Below are 19091 nucleotides of genomic sequence, written 5' to 3' on the forward strand. Positions count from 1 at the left end.
TAAAATATCTTTCTTTTTTACACTTTTAAGTGTTTAAACATTTGGGTATTATGGCCCTTTAAGTATTAAAAATATATTTCCTCGACCCAGGTTTTGAGATTCACTGCTCATAGGTTTTATCCATTTAAAAAGATTGAATAATTTCGCTGACAAAAAAAACAAAACAACATTTATACATGGTCTTACAACGTCATTTTTTTTTTTTTGAGCATACCAATAAGTTAAAAAAGAAGCTTTTGTCAAACAAAACGTTTACATAAAGACCAAAATCTTACCTAATACACCACTTGTTTCAATGGGGTACTCAAGGATTGATGTAGGGGCCAGTGTATAGGGATAATCATAAGGTGTGTAGATTAAACCAGTTTCAGGTCCTTGTGGAACTAATGTAGCTGTTGGATGTGGGGTTCCATTTGGCATGACAGCCGTCTGTATTTGTCTGATCAAAGGCATTAAGGTAGGGCCAGCTTGCGTAGGATTACGCAGAGCAGCTTGGGGCAGAACAGGCGCAGGCCCTGTAATAATCCGAGGGGCCTGAGCTGTCGCTGCAAGAGAAAAGGCAAGGGCTGCTACAGTAAGCAAAGAAAAATTAGAAGGAAGTGTGGGGACAGCAGTATGAAAAAATTAAGGGTGGGAAAAAAAAGGTGAGGTACAGGAAGAGGGGAAAGAAATAAGCAGGAAGGAAAAAACAAAGGAGAATAATTAGTTCATGCGCTGATCACACAAGTGCCAAAGCACACCACTCAAATGCAAATAAGCAATCCCAATGACCAGTGTAATTAAGTGCAAACATGCTAAAAACAAGATCAAACCAAAGCCACCATTAACCAATAAATAAACAGAGAAAAAAAAATAGTGAGACTGATTACTGGTGAAATGTTGCAGAGCAAGAAATAAGCGTCACCAAGAAATGATGATAGAAGAAAATGAAGGTGTATAAAGAGGTAATCATAAAGCATGTGAACATTACAATACAGCGGGATCATTTTTTTTTCTTTCTTCCTTTCTTTTTGGGAGGGGGTAGATTTAACAAAAAGGTCTCTATAACCAATAGGCAAAGTAGTGCATAAAGTTAATCAGTTAGTAGAAATTTGTATAACTCTATAGGTATAATCTCTGGACTCTAATCAGTTGATCTGTAGTATTTGGAACGCAAGATTTAAATGGACTGTAAAGTCAAAATTAAACTTAAATGGATTGGATAGATCATGATATTTTAAACAAATCTCCAATTTTCTTTTATTGTTAAATTTGTGAAGTTCTTTTGGTATCCTTTGTTACATGGTAATCCTAGGTGAGCTTAGGAGCATGCACACATCTTTAGCCAACTGGCAACAGTGTTTGCAACAATGTCTTTAGCAATATTATACATAGTAGCAAACACAACTGCCATAGAATTTTACAGACACTCTATGGCAGCAGTTTGCAACAATGTCAATAGCAATATTATACATGGTTGCAAACACTGCTGTTAGATGACCAAGGACATGTCTACTTCAATAACACATCTGGATAGGCTCCCCCAATTAAGGCAGAACATTCTTGTGAATACAAGTTGTTCAGTGTCGCTTTAAATGGATAAATATTTTTGTAACATTTAAAATCTGGTCTTTTAAATTCATGTTAGAATTTGAGGTTTGCTATGTTCCGTTATTATCTATTAACATAGATAAATACAAAAAACATTGTAGGCCAGTAAGTAACCGTAACATTCTCTTGCATGTTCCAAATTAAAGGGACCGCAAACCCCAAAAATTTAATTCATGATTCAGATAGAACATACAATTTTAAACAAATTTCAAATTTACTATTATTATAAAATATGCTTCATTGTCTTGTTATCCTTTGCTGAAGGAACACCATTGTACTACTGGCAGCTTACTGAACACATATTGTTAGCCAACCACAAAAGACAAATGTATGCCGGCACCAATCAGCAGCTAGCTCCCACTAGTGAAGGATATGTGAGTATTAATTTTTAACAATGGATACAAGGACAACAATGCACATTTGAAAATAGGAGTCATTTTAAAAGAGTCTTAAAATTACATGCTCTGATTCTTGCAAGTTTAATTTTGACTTTTCTATCCCTTTAACATTTATTCTATTATGCATTCAGTATATTCCTAGACATGTAATGGTTATCATTAAAACTTATCTCAGACATAGGAGGTAGCCAGTGTTTCAACTAAAGAATTGAGAAATTCCTAGGATGCATATAACATTAAGTATTAAAATTAAGCACACGCTAAATTAAATTTTCACCCAGTGGCTGAAGCAACCTGTTTCCGCAGTGAATCGTAGAAACAGAAATGCATCAAGTAGAACATACAGATGCATTTTATAATGAGTGTAAATCTTTTTAAAGAGCAACAGATTTATTCACATGCATGAAAAGTCTCAAAGGATTGCAAAATCAAGTCTTGCATGTACAAAATAAATTGTTATTTTGGCCACATTAATTGCCTGGAATTAAAAGTGATATAAGCAGTAAAGCATGCTTAAAGGAGAACAGAGAAAGATGTAGGACAGTTTTACAGTCATCAACTTGAACTTTGTTATTCATGAAAAATGTAAAAACAAATATAATAAAGAAATAATATATGGACTGAGCAATATGACAAATGCTTAGGAAAATACATGTCAAAATTTTTTTTAGAAGATATCAGATACAATAAAATACAAGTACAAAAGTTCTACATATCTCTGTATACGTATTAAAAATACAGATAGGTGAATGTGTAATAAAAATGTACCCTGACATTGTGAAACTTGTCAAAGAGAGATATTCTTGCATTAGAAAAATTTACAATGCATACCACTTTATATATATACTAGTCCTAAAGCCCGTTCACACGGGCCGTGTTGTGTTATATTTAATTCTCTCTCTCTCTCTCTCTCTCTCGCTGCCCGGTTCTCCCCTGCGCGCGCGATCAGCTGTGCTGCCCGGTTCTCCCCTGCGCGCGCGATCAGCTGTGCTGCCCGGTTCTCCCCTGCGCGCGCGATCAGCTGTGCTGCCCGGTCCTCGCGCTGCTGTCGGGTGGGTGCGCGTGCGATCAGCTGCAAGTGTTTGTCTGAACTGCGCATGACGGCTTCAGACAAACTCTTGTCTTTTATAATATAGGATTATATTATATAATAATAAAAAAACAACAACAGCCTTATCAAATCTCAGAACATATAGGGCTCAAATTATCAAGCCATGGGGGACAGGGGCATACATATAGTGGGCAGCAATCCACTTGCAGTATTCAGAATTGCACGCAATTAATTTTGCGCTTGTGTGCAACACCGCCCCCTGCCGGCGCACAGCCAATCAAGCGTGGGCAGGAGCCGTCAATCTCCCCGGTCGGACGAGGCCAGGGAGATTGAAATTCTCCACCAAAGAGATGGACAAGAGGCTAGGCTGATGACCGCTGCTTGATAAAAACTCTTGTGAGAACCTGCAGTCGTAGCGAATCGAAGTGCTTGATAAATCAAGCCCATAGAGGCCCTGATTGGTGCTTTCAATGAAATATGAGCACTGTATGCACATAACATTCCAGATTTTGTTATTCATTTTACAAATTAATTCAGTTGTCTCTTTCCGGCATTTATTTATTTCACACACTGAATCAAATATATTGGCTGAGGATACCAGGACTTATATGTTCAAAGATATTTTGCGTTGCACTTGAATATATTTTGTGTCAGAAATAAACCAAAAGTGGAAACTGCTAAAAACGTAATAAGAAAATTGTGCATGTCTAATGCAAAACATGTTAATCTCAGAGTTAAAAAAAGGAACAATCTGCCTATCTTTTTTAAAGGTGTTGATTTTAGAATGTTTCTAATAAAATATTTTAATACGTATTTCTCTATTACGAACATTTAAGATTAACTAAAGCTTATATATGTGGAGATATAGTTATGCATTAGAAACAATAGCACATTTGGCTTACGTGATTTTAAGTTGGCGTCCCTGTAGGTGCCATTCAAGATGGCCAATTCCATCAGCTGCATTTTTTTTAAGCTGTCTTCTCCTTCTGCCTGAAAATTTGAGGAAAGAAAAGAGCAATTTAAGAACATTCTTATTTTGCAAAGATATTTTATTTTAAAAAGTATATGCATATAGTTTTAAAGCTGTCATAGTCTGCATTCATAACAAAAAGGAAAAGACTGCTAAATGGGAAGTATATTAGTTCACTTTTTTTTTTAAGATATTCATTAGAGAGTAAAAAAAAAAAAAAAAAAAGGCAAAACATTTTTGGAACCCATGAGGCTCTGAGTTACTTTTATTATGGCTACATCCAAAAAAACTGCATGCCAAGCAATATGGTATGAAGAGAACAGCCTTCTAATGCTGAAAAATGTAAACAGTATTTGTGGAAGATGCACCTATACACAAAATAATGTTTAATGTTTTTATTCAGAGTCTCAATAAGTCATCAAAGACAGAGTCGACGTTTCGGCTCACATCAGAGCCTTCTTCAAGACAAAATTAATCTTACTTCGGCACGTAGCCGTACTCCCAAACAGGAAACGCACTCTCTCTCACACACCTATATATCTATCTATATGTATATATCTGTCCATGTATCTATATAAAAGGCAAAAAGTTTACATTCTCACTCACTACAAGATTTTTGTTATGTTAGCGAATAATAATAATAAAAAAAAAAAAGTTAAATTCAATTTTTAATGGGACATGTTACCCCAAATATTTTTCATTATTCAGATAGATCATACATATTATATAAAATATAAAAATCTAAGTTACTTCAATTATCCGATTTGCTTTGTTCTCGTGGCATACCTAGGTAGGTAGAATACATGTGTGTATGGAAATGGGAATAAAAAGCAGTGCATGTAAATTTGTAGACCAGCCCCATTTTCCGTTGAGTCAGTAGAATGCACATGCCTCATTTTTCTCAAAGGGGTTTACTGGGATACGCCTTCCCCAATATGTTATTCAAAATTTAATTATATCAGTTTGTGTTAGAAAAAAAAAAAGGCCAGATTGTTTTTATTTAGGTATCCTACAACCAAAATTTGCATCCATTAATCACCCCTTTAAATTGTAGCTTTCTAGCCCCAGGAGCCCACTGGGAAATCTCTTGGTATCCTGGTAGGCCGATCCGGCCTTGCATGGAACACAGTATTGCAGCAATTTGTTCAACCATTGCTGCCAACTCTCTTGCAAATGTAAAAGATTGTTAGAAGCATTCTTGCAAAACTGCTGTCATTTAGTACTCCATATACATGCATGCTTCTGAGCCCACCTACCTGCTTTTCAGTATATCAAGAAAACAAACTTAATTTAATAATAAAAGTAAATAGCAACTTTTTTCAATTTATTTATTTTGAGTTTTACAATCTCTGGGGCATAAAATGCAGAGATTCCGAAACCAAATATCTGTGTATACATAGCTACTCTCTCTCAGCAAACTGCAGAGAACAGGCTACCAATCTGGATTACACAGGTGTAGAAGAGTTAACTGAACTGGGTAAGAGGCATCCTGACAAAGCAATGGAGAGCATTACTGTACACTGAGACTGGGCAACTCTGATAAAAACAAAACAAAAAAACCCCAACTTTTTTAAGAATATTTAGATTGCTGGTTTAAAGGACCACTAAATACAGTTGTAGCATGTGACATACATCAGCCAATCACAGACAGGTATACATATTCACTGTGAGCTTGTGAACATGCTTAGTAGGATCTTGCTATATATATATATATATATATATATATATATATATATATATATAAATAAATAAAAAGACTGTGCAAAATTTGATAATGGAAGTAAAATTGTCTTAAACTGCATGTTCTTTCTGAATCATAAAAATGTTGACTTGCGTGTCCCTTTAAGGAGATAACCATAAACCTTCTGCTATCAATTTCTGTCATTACAAAAAGAACCTATACAATTGGTTTACAGTAAAGTAAATAGATGTTTTGCTGCCATAGGTACATTAAATATTATGTAGAATAAAAGTTGGTTGGCCCCTCTAGCACTGAAGACATTGATCTTCATGACACCAAAATGGGTGAACTAATTGGAAGAGAAAGTTTAATTTTACAAACATAATAATATCCTTGCAAATCGACTAAATCTTGCAAATCGTCTATGCAAATCTGTTTTCGGTAGACATATAAAATGTAAACTTTAAATGATGGTATAATAAAAATCCACGTATCTGCAGTGTAGCTAAAATAAGAAAATGTGCTTATTTTATTTATTTACTTTAAGTGTTTTGATTTCCCATAAGGGAATCTGAAATGGTAAGCAGATGGCTTACTTGGATGCTGTATTATTCTCCTTAATGCAAAGTACTCTTCTAATACAATAAATCATGATCTAAGTTAATGCAGTGCCTCAAACTTGTGTTGTGATTTAGGTTTTCCCCAAACTGTAGTCAGCTGCTACTTTTAAACAATTATGATCAAGATGTGTTTCCCACAAATGTCAAGATGAGCTGTAAGTGTGAAAAACAGTGCAAAACATACTTAAAGGGACAGTCTTCTCCAGAATTTTTTTTTGTTTAAGAGATAAATAATCCCTTTATTAGCCATTCCCCAGTTTTGCATAACCAACACTGTTATATTAATGTACTTTTTACCTCTGTGATTAACTGCTTTCTAAGCCTCTGCTGAATGCCCCTTTCAGTTCTTTTAACAGACATGTTTTTTAGCCAATCGGTGCCGACTCTTAAATAATTCCACAGGATTGAGCACACTGTTACCTATATGACACATATGAACTAGTAGTGTCTGTCACAAACTGTTAAAATGCATTGATATAAGAGACAGCCTGCAACAGCTTAGAAATTAGCACATGAGCCTACCTAGGTTTAGCTTTGCACAAAGAATATCAAGAGCAAAGCAAAAATTGGAAAGTGGTTTATAATTGCATGAATCACGAAGGTTTAATTTTGACTAGACTGTCCCTTTAACAGGCATATAATGTGTATATATATAGCTGTTCCGCGTTAAAGGGAAAGTGTACTATAAAATTGGTTCCCCTTAATGCGTTTTCAATAGCGTGTTATAGCAGCCACACTGTATTAAATGCATGGGAAAGTGCTCCTTTATATGGTTTGTATTTGCAAAGCACTTTTGATTAATGAAACCTCAACCCAGTTGCTAGCAAGAACAGAAAATCTCCTTATCTAAAAAGGGACAGTAAAGTCAGAATTAAGCTTCAATAGATTGTATAGAGCATAAAATATTAAACAATTTTTCAATTTACTTGTGCTATCAATTTTGTTTAGTTCTCTTCGTATTCTTTGCTAACCCCTAGACGCCATCAGGATGTACCATGCTGTCTCCTTTTAGACCATGGAAAATCTAACTGGGGGGCGTGCCTAGCATTGTAGGCAGGCTTCCATGATCCGATCCTGGCCTCGAAATCACGTGATCGCATAGACAATCGCATGATTTTGTTTTTCAAGCAAGTGTTCAGAATTTTGTTCCAATCTTAAACACTTGCCACTGGCATGATGGGGTTAAAGAGTAATCTGACAGCAATGTTATACATAGATACAAGCACTGCTAAAGACACGTGCACGCTCCTGAGCACATTTCAGCCTACAGAGCATTACTCTTCAATACAGAATATCAAGAGAACAAAGAAAATTTGAAACAAAGGATAATTAAAAACAGTTTTAGTTTGAGCTTTGTTTTATAATTATATATGTCAACGTATGCTAAATTAGTATGGCCAGTATACTTTTGCAAAAGGTAGCATTATTCACCTAAAGAAAGTAGAGATGAAGAATTATCTTCCAAGCAAGAAGGAGCAAACAATTATATAATTCTATTTACTAGTTATCTAAAGAATCAATTAAAAGTAACCTTTTTAGGTAACTGACTGGACTGAGAGATTACATTGGGAGAATGGCTGTATGGAAAAAAGAAAAAAAAAAAAAGTATGATTCTTTCATTAAAGATAAACATCTATAGGAAACATAAATAACCAATAAAGATTATACCTCACAAACTGCACTCTTTTAAAGATTTTTGTAGCAGTCATTTTGTTCCAAGGAGAAGACTAAAAATGCCTCATCACAGGAACAGACTTATAGGTGAACCAATACAGAAAACAACATCTAAAAGGGACATTGTACACTAAATTTTTCTTTCCATGTTTTGTAGATGATACATTTAGATTTAGAGTGTTTTGGTAAAAAGCATATAGTTTGCTTCTTATTCCATAAAATTGTGCTGATTTTCAGACTCCTAACCAAGCCCCAAAGTTGTATATGTAGTCTGATGTCTAGATTCCTGTAGCTCCCGTTTGTGTTATCGGTCTTTTCATTTGCAGGGAAGGGGGGCGGGGGGTCTGCTGTTCCTGTTTCCCCAGCCTCTTTCACTGGGTTTCCCAGCCTAACCTCATCAACAGTGCTAAACTGGGAACGTCTAAGTTTTAAAAGGTTTTATACTGGATTTTTAGATCATTATCTGTGCATATTCTTCTTTATAGTAGTGTCTATTACATGCAGTGATATGAACATTGGCGTATACTGTCCCTTTAAGTGTGAAAGTGATTTAGCAGGTGCAGAAATGAATGTTCAAGCACGTTAACAAAATAGCATTGAATTTATGAAGAGTGCAATACGTCAGTGTGATAAAAGCTGTATTGTTTGAACAGGCTGTATGGTGGAATTTAAAAATAGCCAAGCAATACTAGAATACTGTATGCAGTAGGTTTCATTCAATAACATTGAAAACTATTTGCAGAGTAGAAGCCTCTAGACAGTTCGGAGACAGATTTATTTCATGACAGTGCTGCTATAGTTTCTGTACAATTACTTCTACTTTACAAACAGCTGCAATTCAGGCAGTCAAACACTATCTTAATAAAACTGTAGCTCATGTGTATTTTCTGGAAGCTTTTAAAAAATAAAGAAACAGACTTTAAAAAAAAAAAAAAACAAATAAAAAAACAACAACAAATCTTTACAGCTCATTTCGAGCAAGAAGGGATGCATGCATTTACTTTATAAGCAGTTTTAAAAGTAATCCCACAAACCACCAGAAGATGGCACTATTTATTATGGAATAGAACAGCAGAGAACATTATTATGTTCATTTCCTCCTATTCAGGAGTCGCTCCCTGGTCGTTGTTTTTGGGAGTGTGAATGTTTAAGTATTTAGGGGTATAACATGCTCCCAGCATCTTTGTGCTGTTCAACTGCTTATCAGAGCATCACCACCCTGAAACTTCTCACCTACTGCTAGGGCTGCCATCTCAGCCATGCTTTCCTGGACACTTATGAGTTACACATGTTGCAGGGAGGAACATGTATTGTGTTTCTGGACAGCACTATTCATATTCCTCCCTGCAGCATGTGTAACTTATAAGTGTTCTGTATTTTAAGGGATGGGTGGCAATACTGCAAACCCCAGATTTTAAGAGGCCAGGTTTTCTATGACCTCCCCTCTCTCCATCCAACAATATAAGGCTTACGAGCAGACTCTCTTAGCTGCAGGCATTTCTGTAGGCGCTTACTGTAGAAGCAAAGAAAGGTTGCACAAGGGATGCAAAGGGAATCTCTAGCGGGACAAAAAAACTACCTGCACGGAGCATACAACAAAGCCCAGTCATTTGTACTAGGAGGAAGATGCTTTAAGCAAACATCAATAAGGTCACTTAAAGCCGGATTTGCATTGCTTAGTTTAAGCCCAAGCGATTGACTCAAGCCTTTCATCCTCTTAATTCTTAAATGCTCCCCTTGTATTCTGTATGTAAAGAATAAAATACAGATTAATAAAAAATAAGAATACAACATCTAAGTGGCATTTCTACAGCTATTATAGCGTTTAACATCTGATTTATTGTTGAAATGAAGAAAAAAAAAAATCAAGTAGCAAAGAAAACAAAATATTTAGACTGTATTTTTATTTTCTCAAGCTTATATTATCCTAGTGACATCCTACAGGAAGCTGATCCCTATTCCTGGAACAGAACTGTATACATTTTTCCATAAATCTTTAGCAAAAAAAAAAAACACAGCTGTTGCTGTACAGTAGTCATTCTGGGTTTAGCTAAAAGGAACTGTTTGTTTGAAACAGCAGCAGGGAAATATTTAGCTGACGCGGTTCTTATCAATCTCCACCAGTCAGCCCTAATGGCCCGGAGGGATCAGGAAGCCCACACAATATGTATACACTCTTTGCCCCCTCCCGGGCCCCAAAAGGATATCACACATGGCAACAGCTGCAACCTCATAGTCCCAGCCCTCCAATCTCATTTCTGACAGAACATGCTGTGGAATGCTTTTATCTAACTGACAATGAGAAACGTCGCACTGCAAATCGCTTCTTACACCAAAAATATACCATCAGCCAGTTGCATATCTGTTTACACATGAATGTCCCCATTCACTGCTTAAAAAAACCTCCCATTCATAATTTATAAAGAAATAACCTCACATACACAGTATACAGATTCCTAGACACACACGTGTTTGTGTAGGGTTTGAGTCAGAAATCGAATGAAAAGACGACTGTTTAAAGAACTCAAACTGGACGCTGTATTTTTCTCACGTTTTTTTATTTTTTTAATTATTTTTTATTTTAAGAAAATGGGCAGGAAGCGGCAGACTCTAAACTTGAATACCTCAGAGTATATGCAAGAAAATAAATTATTTCACTTCCGAAAATTGTTTAATATAGTAGTAAAGTTAGCCAATATTATCTAGTCTGCATAACCCATATCCCCTTAAAGGGACAGTCTACCATAGTATTGTTATTGTTTTAAAAGATAGATAATCCATTTATTACCCATTCGCCAGTTTTGCACAACCAACACTGTTATATAAATACACTTTTTACCTCTGTGATTACCTTGTATCTAAGAACCTTCTTCCAGCCCCCTGATCACAGGACTGTTACTGTTTATTATCTATTGTCTTGCAGTTAGCATTGTGTTGGGCTAAATCTTAAAGGGACATAATACTCATATGCTAAATCACTTGAAACTGATGCAGTATAACTGTAAAAAGCTGAAAGGAAAATATCACCTGACATCTCTATTTAAAAAAGGAAAATATTTTACCTCACAATTTCCTCAGCTCAGCAGAGTAAGTTCTGTGTAAAAAGTTATACTCAGCTGCAGGTTAAAAAAAAAAATAAAAAAAAATGAAGAAATGAACAGCAGCCAATCAGCATCAACAGTGCTGAGGTCATGAACTCTTTTACTGTGATGAGATTTCATAGCAAACTTCCTTTAAACTGAATAGGGAAATAACATGTGTGCACATAAGCTCGCCCCTTCCGCTGTCCCGGGACAGACATACTGATATGCTGCTTAGAAATCCTTTACAATGGGATGTGGCTACTGAGAAACTTTTGAGGTAAAATATCTTTCTTTTTTACATAGAGATGTTCAGGTGATATTTTCTAGTCAGCTTTTTACAGCTATGCTGCATCACTTTCAAGTGTTTCAACATTTGGGTATTATGGCCCTTTAAATATCTCCCTGTGCCTGAACACAGTGTTATCTATATGGCCCACGTGTACTTTCAGTCTCTTTGTGTTGAAAAGGAATTTAAAAAGCATGTGATAAGAGGCAGCCCAGGTTTAGTTTCAACTAAGAATACTAAGAGAAAAAAGCAAATTTGATGATGAAAGTAAATTGGAAAGTTGATTAAAATTACATGTCCTATCTGAATAAAGTTTAATTGTGACTAGACTGTCCCTTTAAGAGTTATATACATGTGTAGCAAACCCATCATGTTATACTGAGTCTTTATGTATCAAAAAAGGTAAATGTTCAACAATAAATATAATTTTGTGCTTCAGAGCCTGCAGTTAGAAATTTACTTCTAATATCTAAATGTGTGCAGTCTTTATATATGCACTCTATCTCATGCAACATCTCCTACTGAGCATGTGCAAGAGTGTTTCTATTTCCACTCCCCCTGTATCACATGACAGCAATCAGCCAATCCCAAAGGCATATACTTATATTCTGTAAACTATTGCACATGCTCAGTAGGAGCTGGTAACTCAAAAAGTGTAAATATAAAAAGACTGTGCACATTTTGTTAATGGAAATAAATTGCAAAGTTGTTTGAAATTGCATGCTCTATCTGAATCCTGAAAGTTTAATTTTGACGTGAGTGTCCCTGGCAGTTATACAGGTGAGGGGACAAATAGTAATAACTAATTTGTCAGAAAGAAAAAGAAAAAAACCTACTACTCATTGAAAATCAGACTTATTGCATTGTCTTTTTATTATGTATGTATTGATTATGCAATTCTACTGTATTTCACAAGGAAGAAATATCCCTTTAAGGACTAGAGACGATACTTTTTTTAATAAAATATTTTTAAAATACTAGTCTGTTTAGCAATCTATTAGTAAACGCAATTAGATGTAAGCAAATTAGTGAAGAATAATCATTTATTATTAAAGGAAAACAAAAATATTGTAACCAAGAATTGAATCAACTCACTTTGTACAGAGAAAAGAGGAAGCCAACATGATGCCTGAAAAGCCATGCTTTGCTTCACTTAAATATTCTGCTTCTTTAAAAACAGGATGTCAAGAACTTATGATTTCTATAGGCCAGTTTTCAAAAGCTAAACATCTACAGTATGATCTACAGCAGGCTGCCAAGCATGACTGAAAGCAGAATGCTAGACAAAACTTGTTTCCAATACTTGCAAACTTACACCAGTCTGGAATGTGCAATTTGAAATATGTTAAAGCTACAGCAAAAGGTTAGAACAAGCTGCTTCTGGTAGCTATGGCCTAAAGGAAAAATCTTTCTTTTTTGGTTTTAAAAGAAATATAATAGGGACTTTTAGATTTTAATACATATTAAGAGGTGTAGTTTTCAATTTAATGGATGAAATTACGTAAGTCAAAGAGACACAGAACATAAAACCTTCCTTTAAACTTAATATTTTAGTTGTTTCAGATATAGCTAGATCAATATTAGCAATTCTCATCAAGACTTGTGAAACATTAAAGAAGACTACACATGTAAGAAAATTGCAGTGTATTTAAAGCATTACCACAGAGTAAAGGCTATGACACACTGCAAGCGGAGCGGTGCGCAGCGTGTAGATGCAGCTGTGCGAACTCAGTGTGTCCTGCCTTTTCATCTCTGAGCACTCTGCTGCGTCAGTTCGCGTAGCTGAGCGCTCAGAGATGAAATAATTGAACTTTAGAAGCGATGCGACGCGGTGCGAAGCAGCTGCATCGCCTCGCGTTGCATCGCTTGCAGTGTGTCACAGCCTTAATACTGTACTTTCGGCCAGCGGTTGACAAATCTGTTTCAAATGTAGGAGCCAGACAGTGGTTTTAGTTTATAGATATATAGAGAATAACCCAAAAAGTTAGGAGCCAGTGGCGCCATGGCTCCTGGGCTTGTCGAGCCCTGCTTTATGCCTGCCAAAATCATTAAGTAAGGGCCTTTTGCACCCCTAAAGTGCCTGTTCCAGGTCCTGTGCCACCAGAACCCCCTTGTCAGCTCCCTTAATTTATTTTATAGTGACTGAAAACATGCAGAAGAGACCATCAAAATGCACCACTGGCAGTATAGACTCCTAGCAGAGCTTGCTCCTTAGGCTGTGTTATTGAGTCTATGAATCCCATGAGATGGCTTGTGTATCACTTCGGCTCACTTACTCAGTCATCTTACCAGAGCCATAGACACTATAACACGTAAGCCCGCACTACAAAAATAGAGAGAGGCCACTTTTAATCTATAGCGCTGCGGAATCTGTTGGCACTCTACAAATAACTGATAATAAATAATCTATGTGGAAAAGAGAGGGTAGTGTATATTATAATGCTGTATAGAACAATAAACTTGTTAATGAATCTAGCTTTCGTATGTTATGCTTAATATAATCCTGTTGTTTGATTGTTGGCTGTTGTCGCACAACAATTCTGCATTGTAAGTAAGAGAGGCAGAGACAGAAAAAGAAAGAGGCAGAGACAGATACAAAGTGAGACAGAGACACAGACAAAGAAAGAAAGACACAGACACAGAAAGAAAGAAAGAGACACAGACAAAGAAAGAGACACAGAAAGAAAGAAAGAAAGAAAGAGACAAAGAAAGAGACACAGAAAGAAAGAAAGAAAGAAAGAAAGAAAGAAAGACACACAGAAAGAAAGAAAGAAAGAAAGAAAGAAAGAAAGAAAGAAAGAAAGAAAGAAAGAAAGAAAGAAAGACACACAGAAAGAAAGAAAGAAAGACACAAAAAAAGAAAGACACACAGAAAGAAAGAGACACACAGAAAGAAAGACACAGAAAGAAAGACACACAGAAAGAAAGACACACAGAAAGACACACAGAAAGAAAGACACAGAAAGAAAGAAACAGAAAGAAAGAAAGAGACACAGACAAAGAAAGAGACACAGACAAAGAAAGAAAGACACAGAAAGAAAGAGACACAGAAAGAAAGAGACACAGACAAAGAAAGAAAGAGACACAGACAAAGAAAGAAAGACACAGAAAGAAAGAGACACAGACAAAGAAAGAAAGAGACAGAGACACAGACAAAGAAAGAAAGAGACACAGACAAAGAAAGAAAGAGAAACAGACACACAGAGAGACAGAGAGACAGAGACACAGAGAGACACAGACACACACAGAGAGAGAGAGAGAGAGAGAGAGCGAGAGAGAGAGAGAGGCCAGGAGCTGGAACTGGCACCAGAGGTGCATACCATTTTTTAAGTGTTTTGGAACGCATACAAATAAGATATACATCTAATGTAATACAACAGTTATAAATACATTACATGTCTTCTAAAGTTTGTGGTCCCATTAATGAAAACATTATGGCACATAAACCCAATTAATACAATGTGTTAAATGCATTGCAAACATTCAAATATATCTCCTGACATTCTCCTTTCCATAACTAGCTTAAAGTTTGTGAATTCTTATTCTGACAGTGTTTCTCAAATCCTTGTGAGGAGCATAGAAAGTAGGAGTCACCTGGACCTCTCAACTCTTCTGTGCAGGGGTGGGGACATACTATAAACTCTTCTGTGCAGGGGTGGGGACATACTATAAACTCTTCTGTGCAGGGGTGGGGACATACTATAAACTCTTCTGTGCAGGGGTGGGGACATACTATAAACTCTTCTGTGCAGGGGTGGGGACATACTATAAACTCTTCTGTGCAGGGGTGGGGACATACTATAAACTCTTCTGTGCAGGGGTGGGGACATACTATAAACTGTTCTGAATTTTGACTATGCTAGTACAGACTGAATTCTAGTATTGCTAATTCTTATGTTACTATAGAGAATCATACTAAAATAAGCATAAGGCACTCCCTACAGGTTTTGTGAAGTCCCCATTACCGGCCAATGGAAAACTTGGCACTTATTATTGGCTGACAAGATGCAAAGCCCAAAAATACCCTACAGATCCAAGCTTTCTTCGGTTCACCCTGAGACCAAGTTAGGTGCTTCAAACCACCATCTCTAACTGCTTATGTCAAGGGCATTTGAGAAATCTTTCATTAAAAGGGACAGTATACACTCATTTTCATATAACTGCATGTAATATACACTACTATAAAGAATAAGATGCACAGAAACGGATATAAAAACCCAGTATAAAATTGTTTAAAAACTTACTTAGCTCTCAGTTTAGCTCTGTTGAAAAGGTAGCTGGAAAGCCCACTGCAAGTGGGAAATAAGACCCTCCCCCCTCTTTTGCATATGAAAAGACCCTTTACACAAACAGAAGCAAGCTGGAGAAGGTAGCTGACGGTATTCTCATAAAACTTTGGGGCTTGGTTAGGAGTCTGAAAATCTGAGCAATGTTATTGAAAAATAAGCAAAACTATACATTTTAAAAAAAAAAAGAAAAAAAAATTATGGGCTATATAAAAATAGATCATCTACAAAACATTTATGCAAAGAAAAAATGTGTATAATGTCCCTTTAACCGCTGACCACCATTTATCCATATAAAACATATACACAAATTAACACACTATCAGTGAACATTAAACGAAAACATACTTTTTGTTGTTTATATCAAACTCAGCATCAAAGCTTTATAAACAACAGCACAGATACCATCAACCATGTGACTGAAAAACAGAACGCATGACAAATTATACCACTGATCTCATACATAAATAAATCCCTAGATAAACGCACACATAAGTCCAAGACAGCAAAAACTACATACATTTTAGTGCTGTATGAAGTATGAAAACATAAATAATGGCTGTAATGAAAACATGTTACAAAATGTATTTACAACATATACAAAGTAATTTTTTTTTTTTTTTGCTTATAGCGGACTGCTCGGGTAAAAAAAAAGAAAGATTTTTTTTAGTATAGGTATAGATAATTAAAATGGCTTTAAAATTGTATAGGGGATATATTTATTTAGTGATTCAAAATAGATCATTGCATAGCAAAACTGCACATCCAAATAAATTGGCTTCCCCCCAAGACTTTTTTTTCACTGGGGCAAGGACTCTAGATAATGAGTCAAGTGAGCTTCTAAGTTCCTCAATATTTTGCTTCTAAGATCTGTTTTTGGAACACACCCATAGAAAAACAAACAGAAATAACAGCCATTCTCTGCTTTTTTTCTTTCTTTTTTTTTTCAGTTTCCTTTCCAAATGCTCTGCCACGCTTTCTGTTTGCTAGGTGGACAGGCAAAGATAAATTGGCATCATTATTTCTCAGGAGCAACTTAGCCTGCTTATCTTCTTTAAAGTACAGACTCAGTTCAAATGATATGCAAAGATGACTCTGCTGTTTCACTTGACAAATTTGTGGGTCAGAATGTTAAAGATACACTAGGGAAACATCTCTGCATTATCTTTTTACATTGCCCATCACCCTATCTGACATGATCCTATTTAATCATGATACTCTTCCATAGCGGTTTTACTTTCAGGTATTTACTTCTCTTCAGACAAACCATAGATCACAATGAGAAAGGGAAGAAATTAATAATAATAAAAAAAAAATAAAGAAAATAAAAACATCCACCTTTTACATTGTGGGTAATAATTAAAAACTATGTATGTGAGCCAATTAAATGAAGTTTGTCAAGGTCAGGATATTTAAAAAACATAATTTATGTAAGAACTTACCTGATAAATTCATTTCTTTCATATTAGCAAGAGTCCATGAGCTAGTGACGTATGGGATATACATTACTACCAGGAGGGGCAAAGTTTCCCAAACCTTAAAATGCCTATAAATACACCCCTCACCACACCCACAATTCAGTTTAACGAATAGCCAAGAAGTGGGGTGATAAGAAAAAAGTGCGAAAGCATATAAAATAAGGAATTGGAATAATTGTGCTTTATACAAAAAAAATCAAAACCACCACAAAAAAGGGCGGGCCTCATGGACTCTTGCTAATATGAAAGAAATGAATTTATCAGGTAAGTTCTTACATAAATTATGTTTTCTTTCATGTAATTAGCAAGAGTCCATGAGCTAGTGACGTATGGGATAATGATTACCCAAGATGTGGATCTTTCCACGCAAGAGTCACTAGAGAGGGAGGGATAAAATAAAGACAGCCAATTCCTGCTGAAAATAATCCACACCCAGAATAAAATTTTAATGAAAAAACATAAGCAGAAGATTCAAACTGAAAACACTGCCTGAAGTACGTTTCTACCAAAAACTGCTTCAAAAGAAGAAAACACATCAAAATGGTAGAATATAGTAAAATTATGCAAAGAGGACCACGTTGCTGCTTTGCAAATCTGATCAACCGAAGCTTCATTCCTAAACGCCCAGGAAGTAGAAACTGACCTAGTAGAATGAGCTGTAATCCTTTTGAGGCGGAGTGTTACCCGACTCAACATAGGCATGATGAAATAAAGATTTCAACCAAGATGCCAAAGAAATGGCAGAAGCTTTCTGGCCTTTTCTAGAACCGGAAAAGATGACAAATAGACTAGAAGTCTTTCGGAAAGACTTAGTAGCTTCAACATAATATTACAAAGCTCTAACAGCATCCAAAGAATGCAATGATTTCTCCTTAGAATTCATAGGATCAGGACATAATGAAGGAACCACAATTTCTCTACTAATGTTGTTAGAATTCACAACCTTAGGTAAAAAATTCAAAAGAAGTTCGCAGCACCGCCTTATCCTGATGCAAAATCAGAAAAGGAGACTCACAAAAAAGAGTAGATAATTCAGAGACTCTTCTGGCAGAAGAGATGGCCAAAAGAAACAAAACTTTCCAAGAAAGTAATATAACGACCAACGAATGCATGGGTTCAAAAGGAGGAGCTTGAAGAGCCCCCAGAACCAAATTCAAACTCCAAAGAGGAGAAATTGACTTAATGACAGGTTTTATACGAACCAAAGGTTGTACAAAACAATAAATATCAGGAAGATTAGCAAACCTTCTGTGAAAAAGAACAGAAAGAGCAGAGATTTGCCTTTCAAGGAACTTGCGGACAAACCTTTATCTAAACCATCCTGAAGAAACTGTAAAATTCTCGGTATTCAAAAAGAATGCCAAGAAAAAAGATGAGAAAGACACTAAGAAATATAAGTCTTCCAGACTCTATAATATATCTCACTAGATACAAATTTACGAGCCTGTCACATAGTATCAATCACAGAGTCAGAGAAACCTCTTTGACCAAGAATCAAGCGTTCAAACTCCATACCTTAAAATTAAGGTTTTGAGACAGAAAGACTGGTCTTAACGGAAGAGTCCACAGCTGGCAAGAGGCCATCCGGACAAGATCCGCATACCAAAACCTGTGAGGCCATGCTGGAGCTACCAGCAGGACAAACGAGCATTCCTTTAGAATATTGGAGAATACCCTTGGAAGAAGAACTAGAGGCGGAAAGATATAGGCAGGATGACACTTGTAAGGAAGAAATAATGCATCCACTGCCTCCGCCCGAGGATCCCGGGATCCGGACAGATACCAGGGAAGTTTCTTGTTTAGATGAGAAGCCATCAGATCTATTTCTGAGAGTTCCCACATTTGAACAATCTGAGGAAATACCTCTGGGTGAAGAGACCATTCGCCCAGGTGCAACGTTTGGCGACTGAGATAATCCGCTTTCCTATTGTCCATACCTGGGATATGAACCGCAGAGATTAGACAGGAGCTGGA

The 19091-nt window shown here is 36.1% G+C and overlaps 1 protein-coding gene across 6 annotated transcripts in view; it reads right to left on the reverse strand.

Annotated features, from left to right (window-relative positions):
• The window catches only part of QKI (QKI, KH domain containing RNA binding), a 226529-nt gene that overhangs the window by 17602 nt on the left and 189836 nt on the right, over window positions 1–19091 (reverse strand). For 3 of the 6 annotated variants that reach the window (XR_008402060.1, XM_053710924.1, XM_053710927.1), the window contains exons 6-7: window positions 3942–4029; window positions 276–569 (exon numbers count right to left, since the gene is read on the reverse strand). Coding sequence is in view for 4 of the 6 variants with exons in the window: in XM_053710924.1 (XP_053566899.1) it covers window positions 276–569; window positions 3942–4029 (382 nt within the window). In the remaining 2 variants the exon portion in view is untranslated. The remainder of the gene's footprint in view (window positions 1–275; window positions 570–3941; window positions 4030–19091) is intronic. The other 3 variants (XR_008402061.1, XM_053710925.1, XM_053710926.1) reach the window with 2 other exon arrangements.

This window comes from Bombina bombina, chromosome 4, assembly GCF_027579735.1.
Source record: "Bombina bombina isolate aBomBom1 chromosome 4, aBomBom1.pri, whole genome shotgun sequence".
Classification (NCBI taxonomy): Eukaryota; Metazoa; Chordata; class Amphibia; order Anura; family Bombinatoridae; genus Bombina; species Bombina bombina.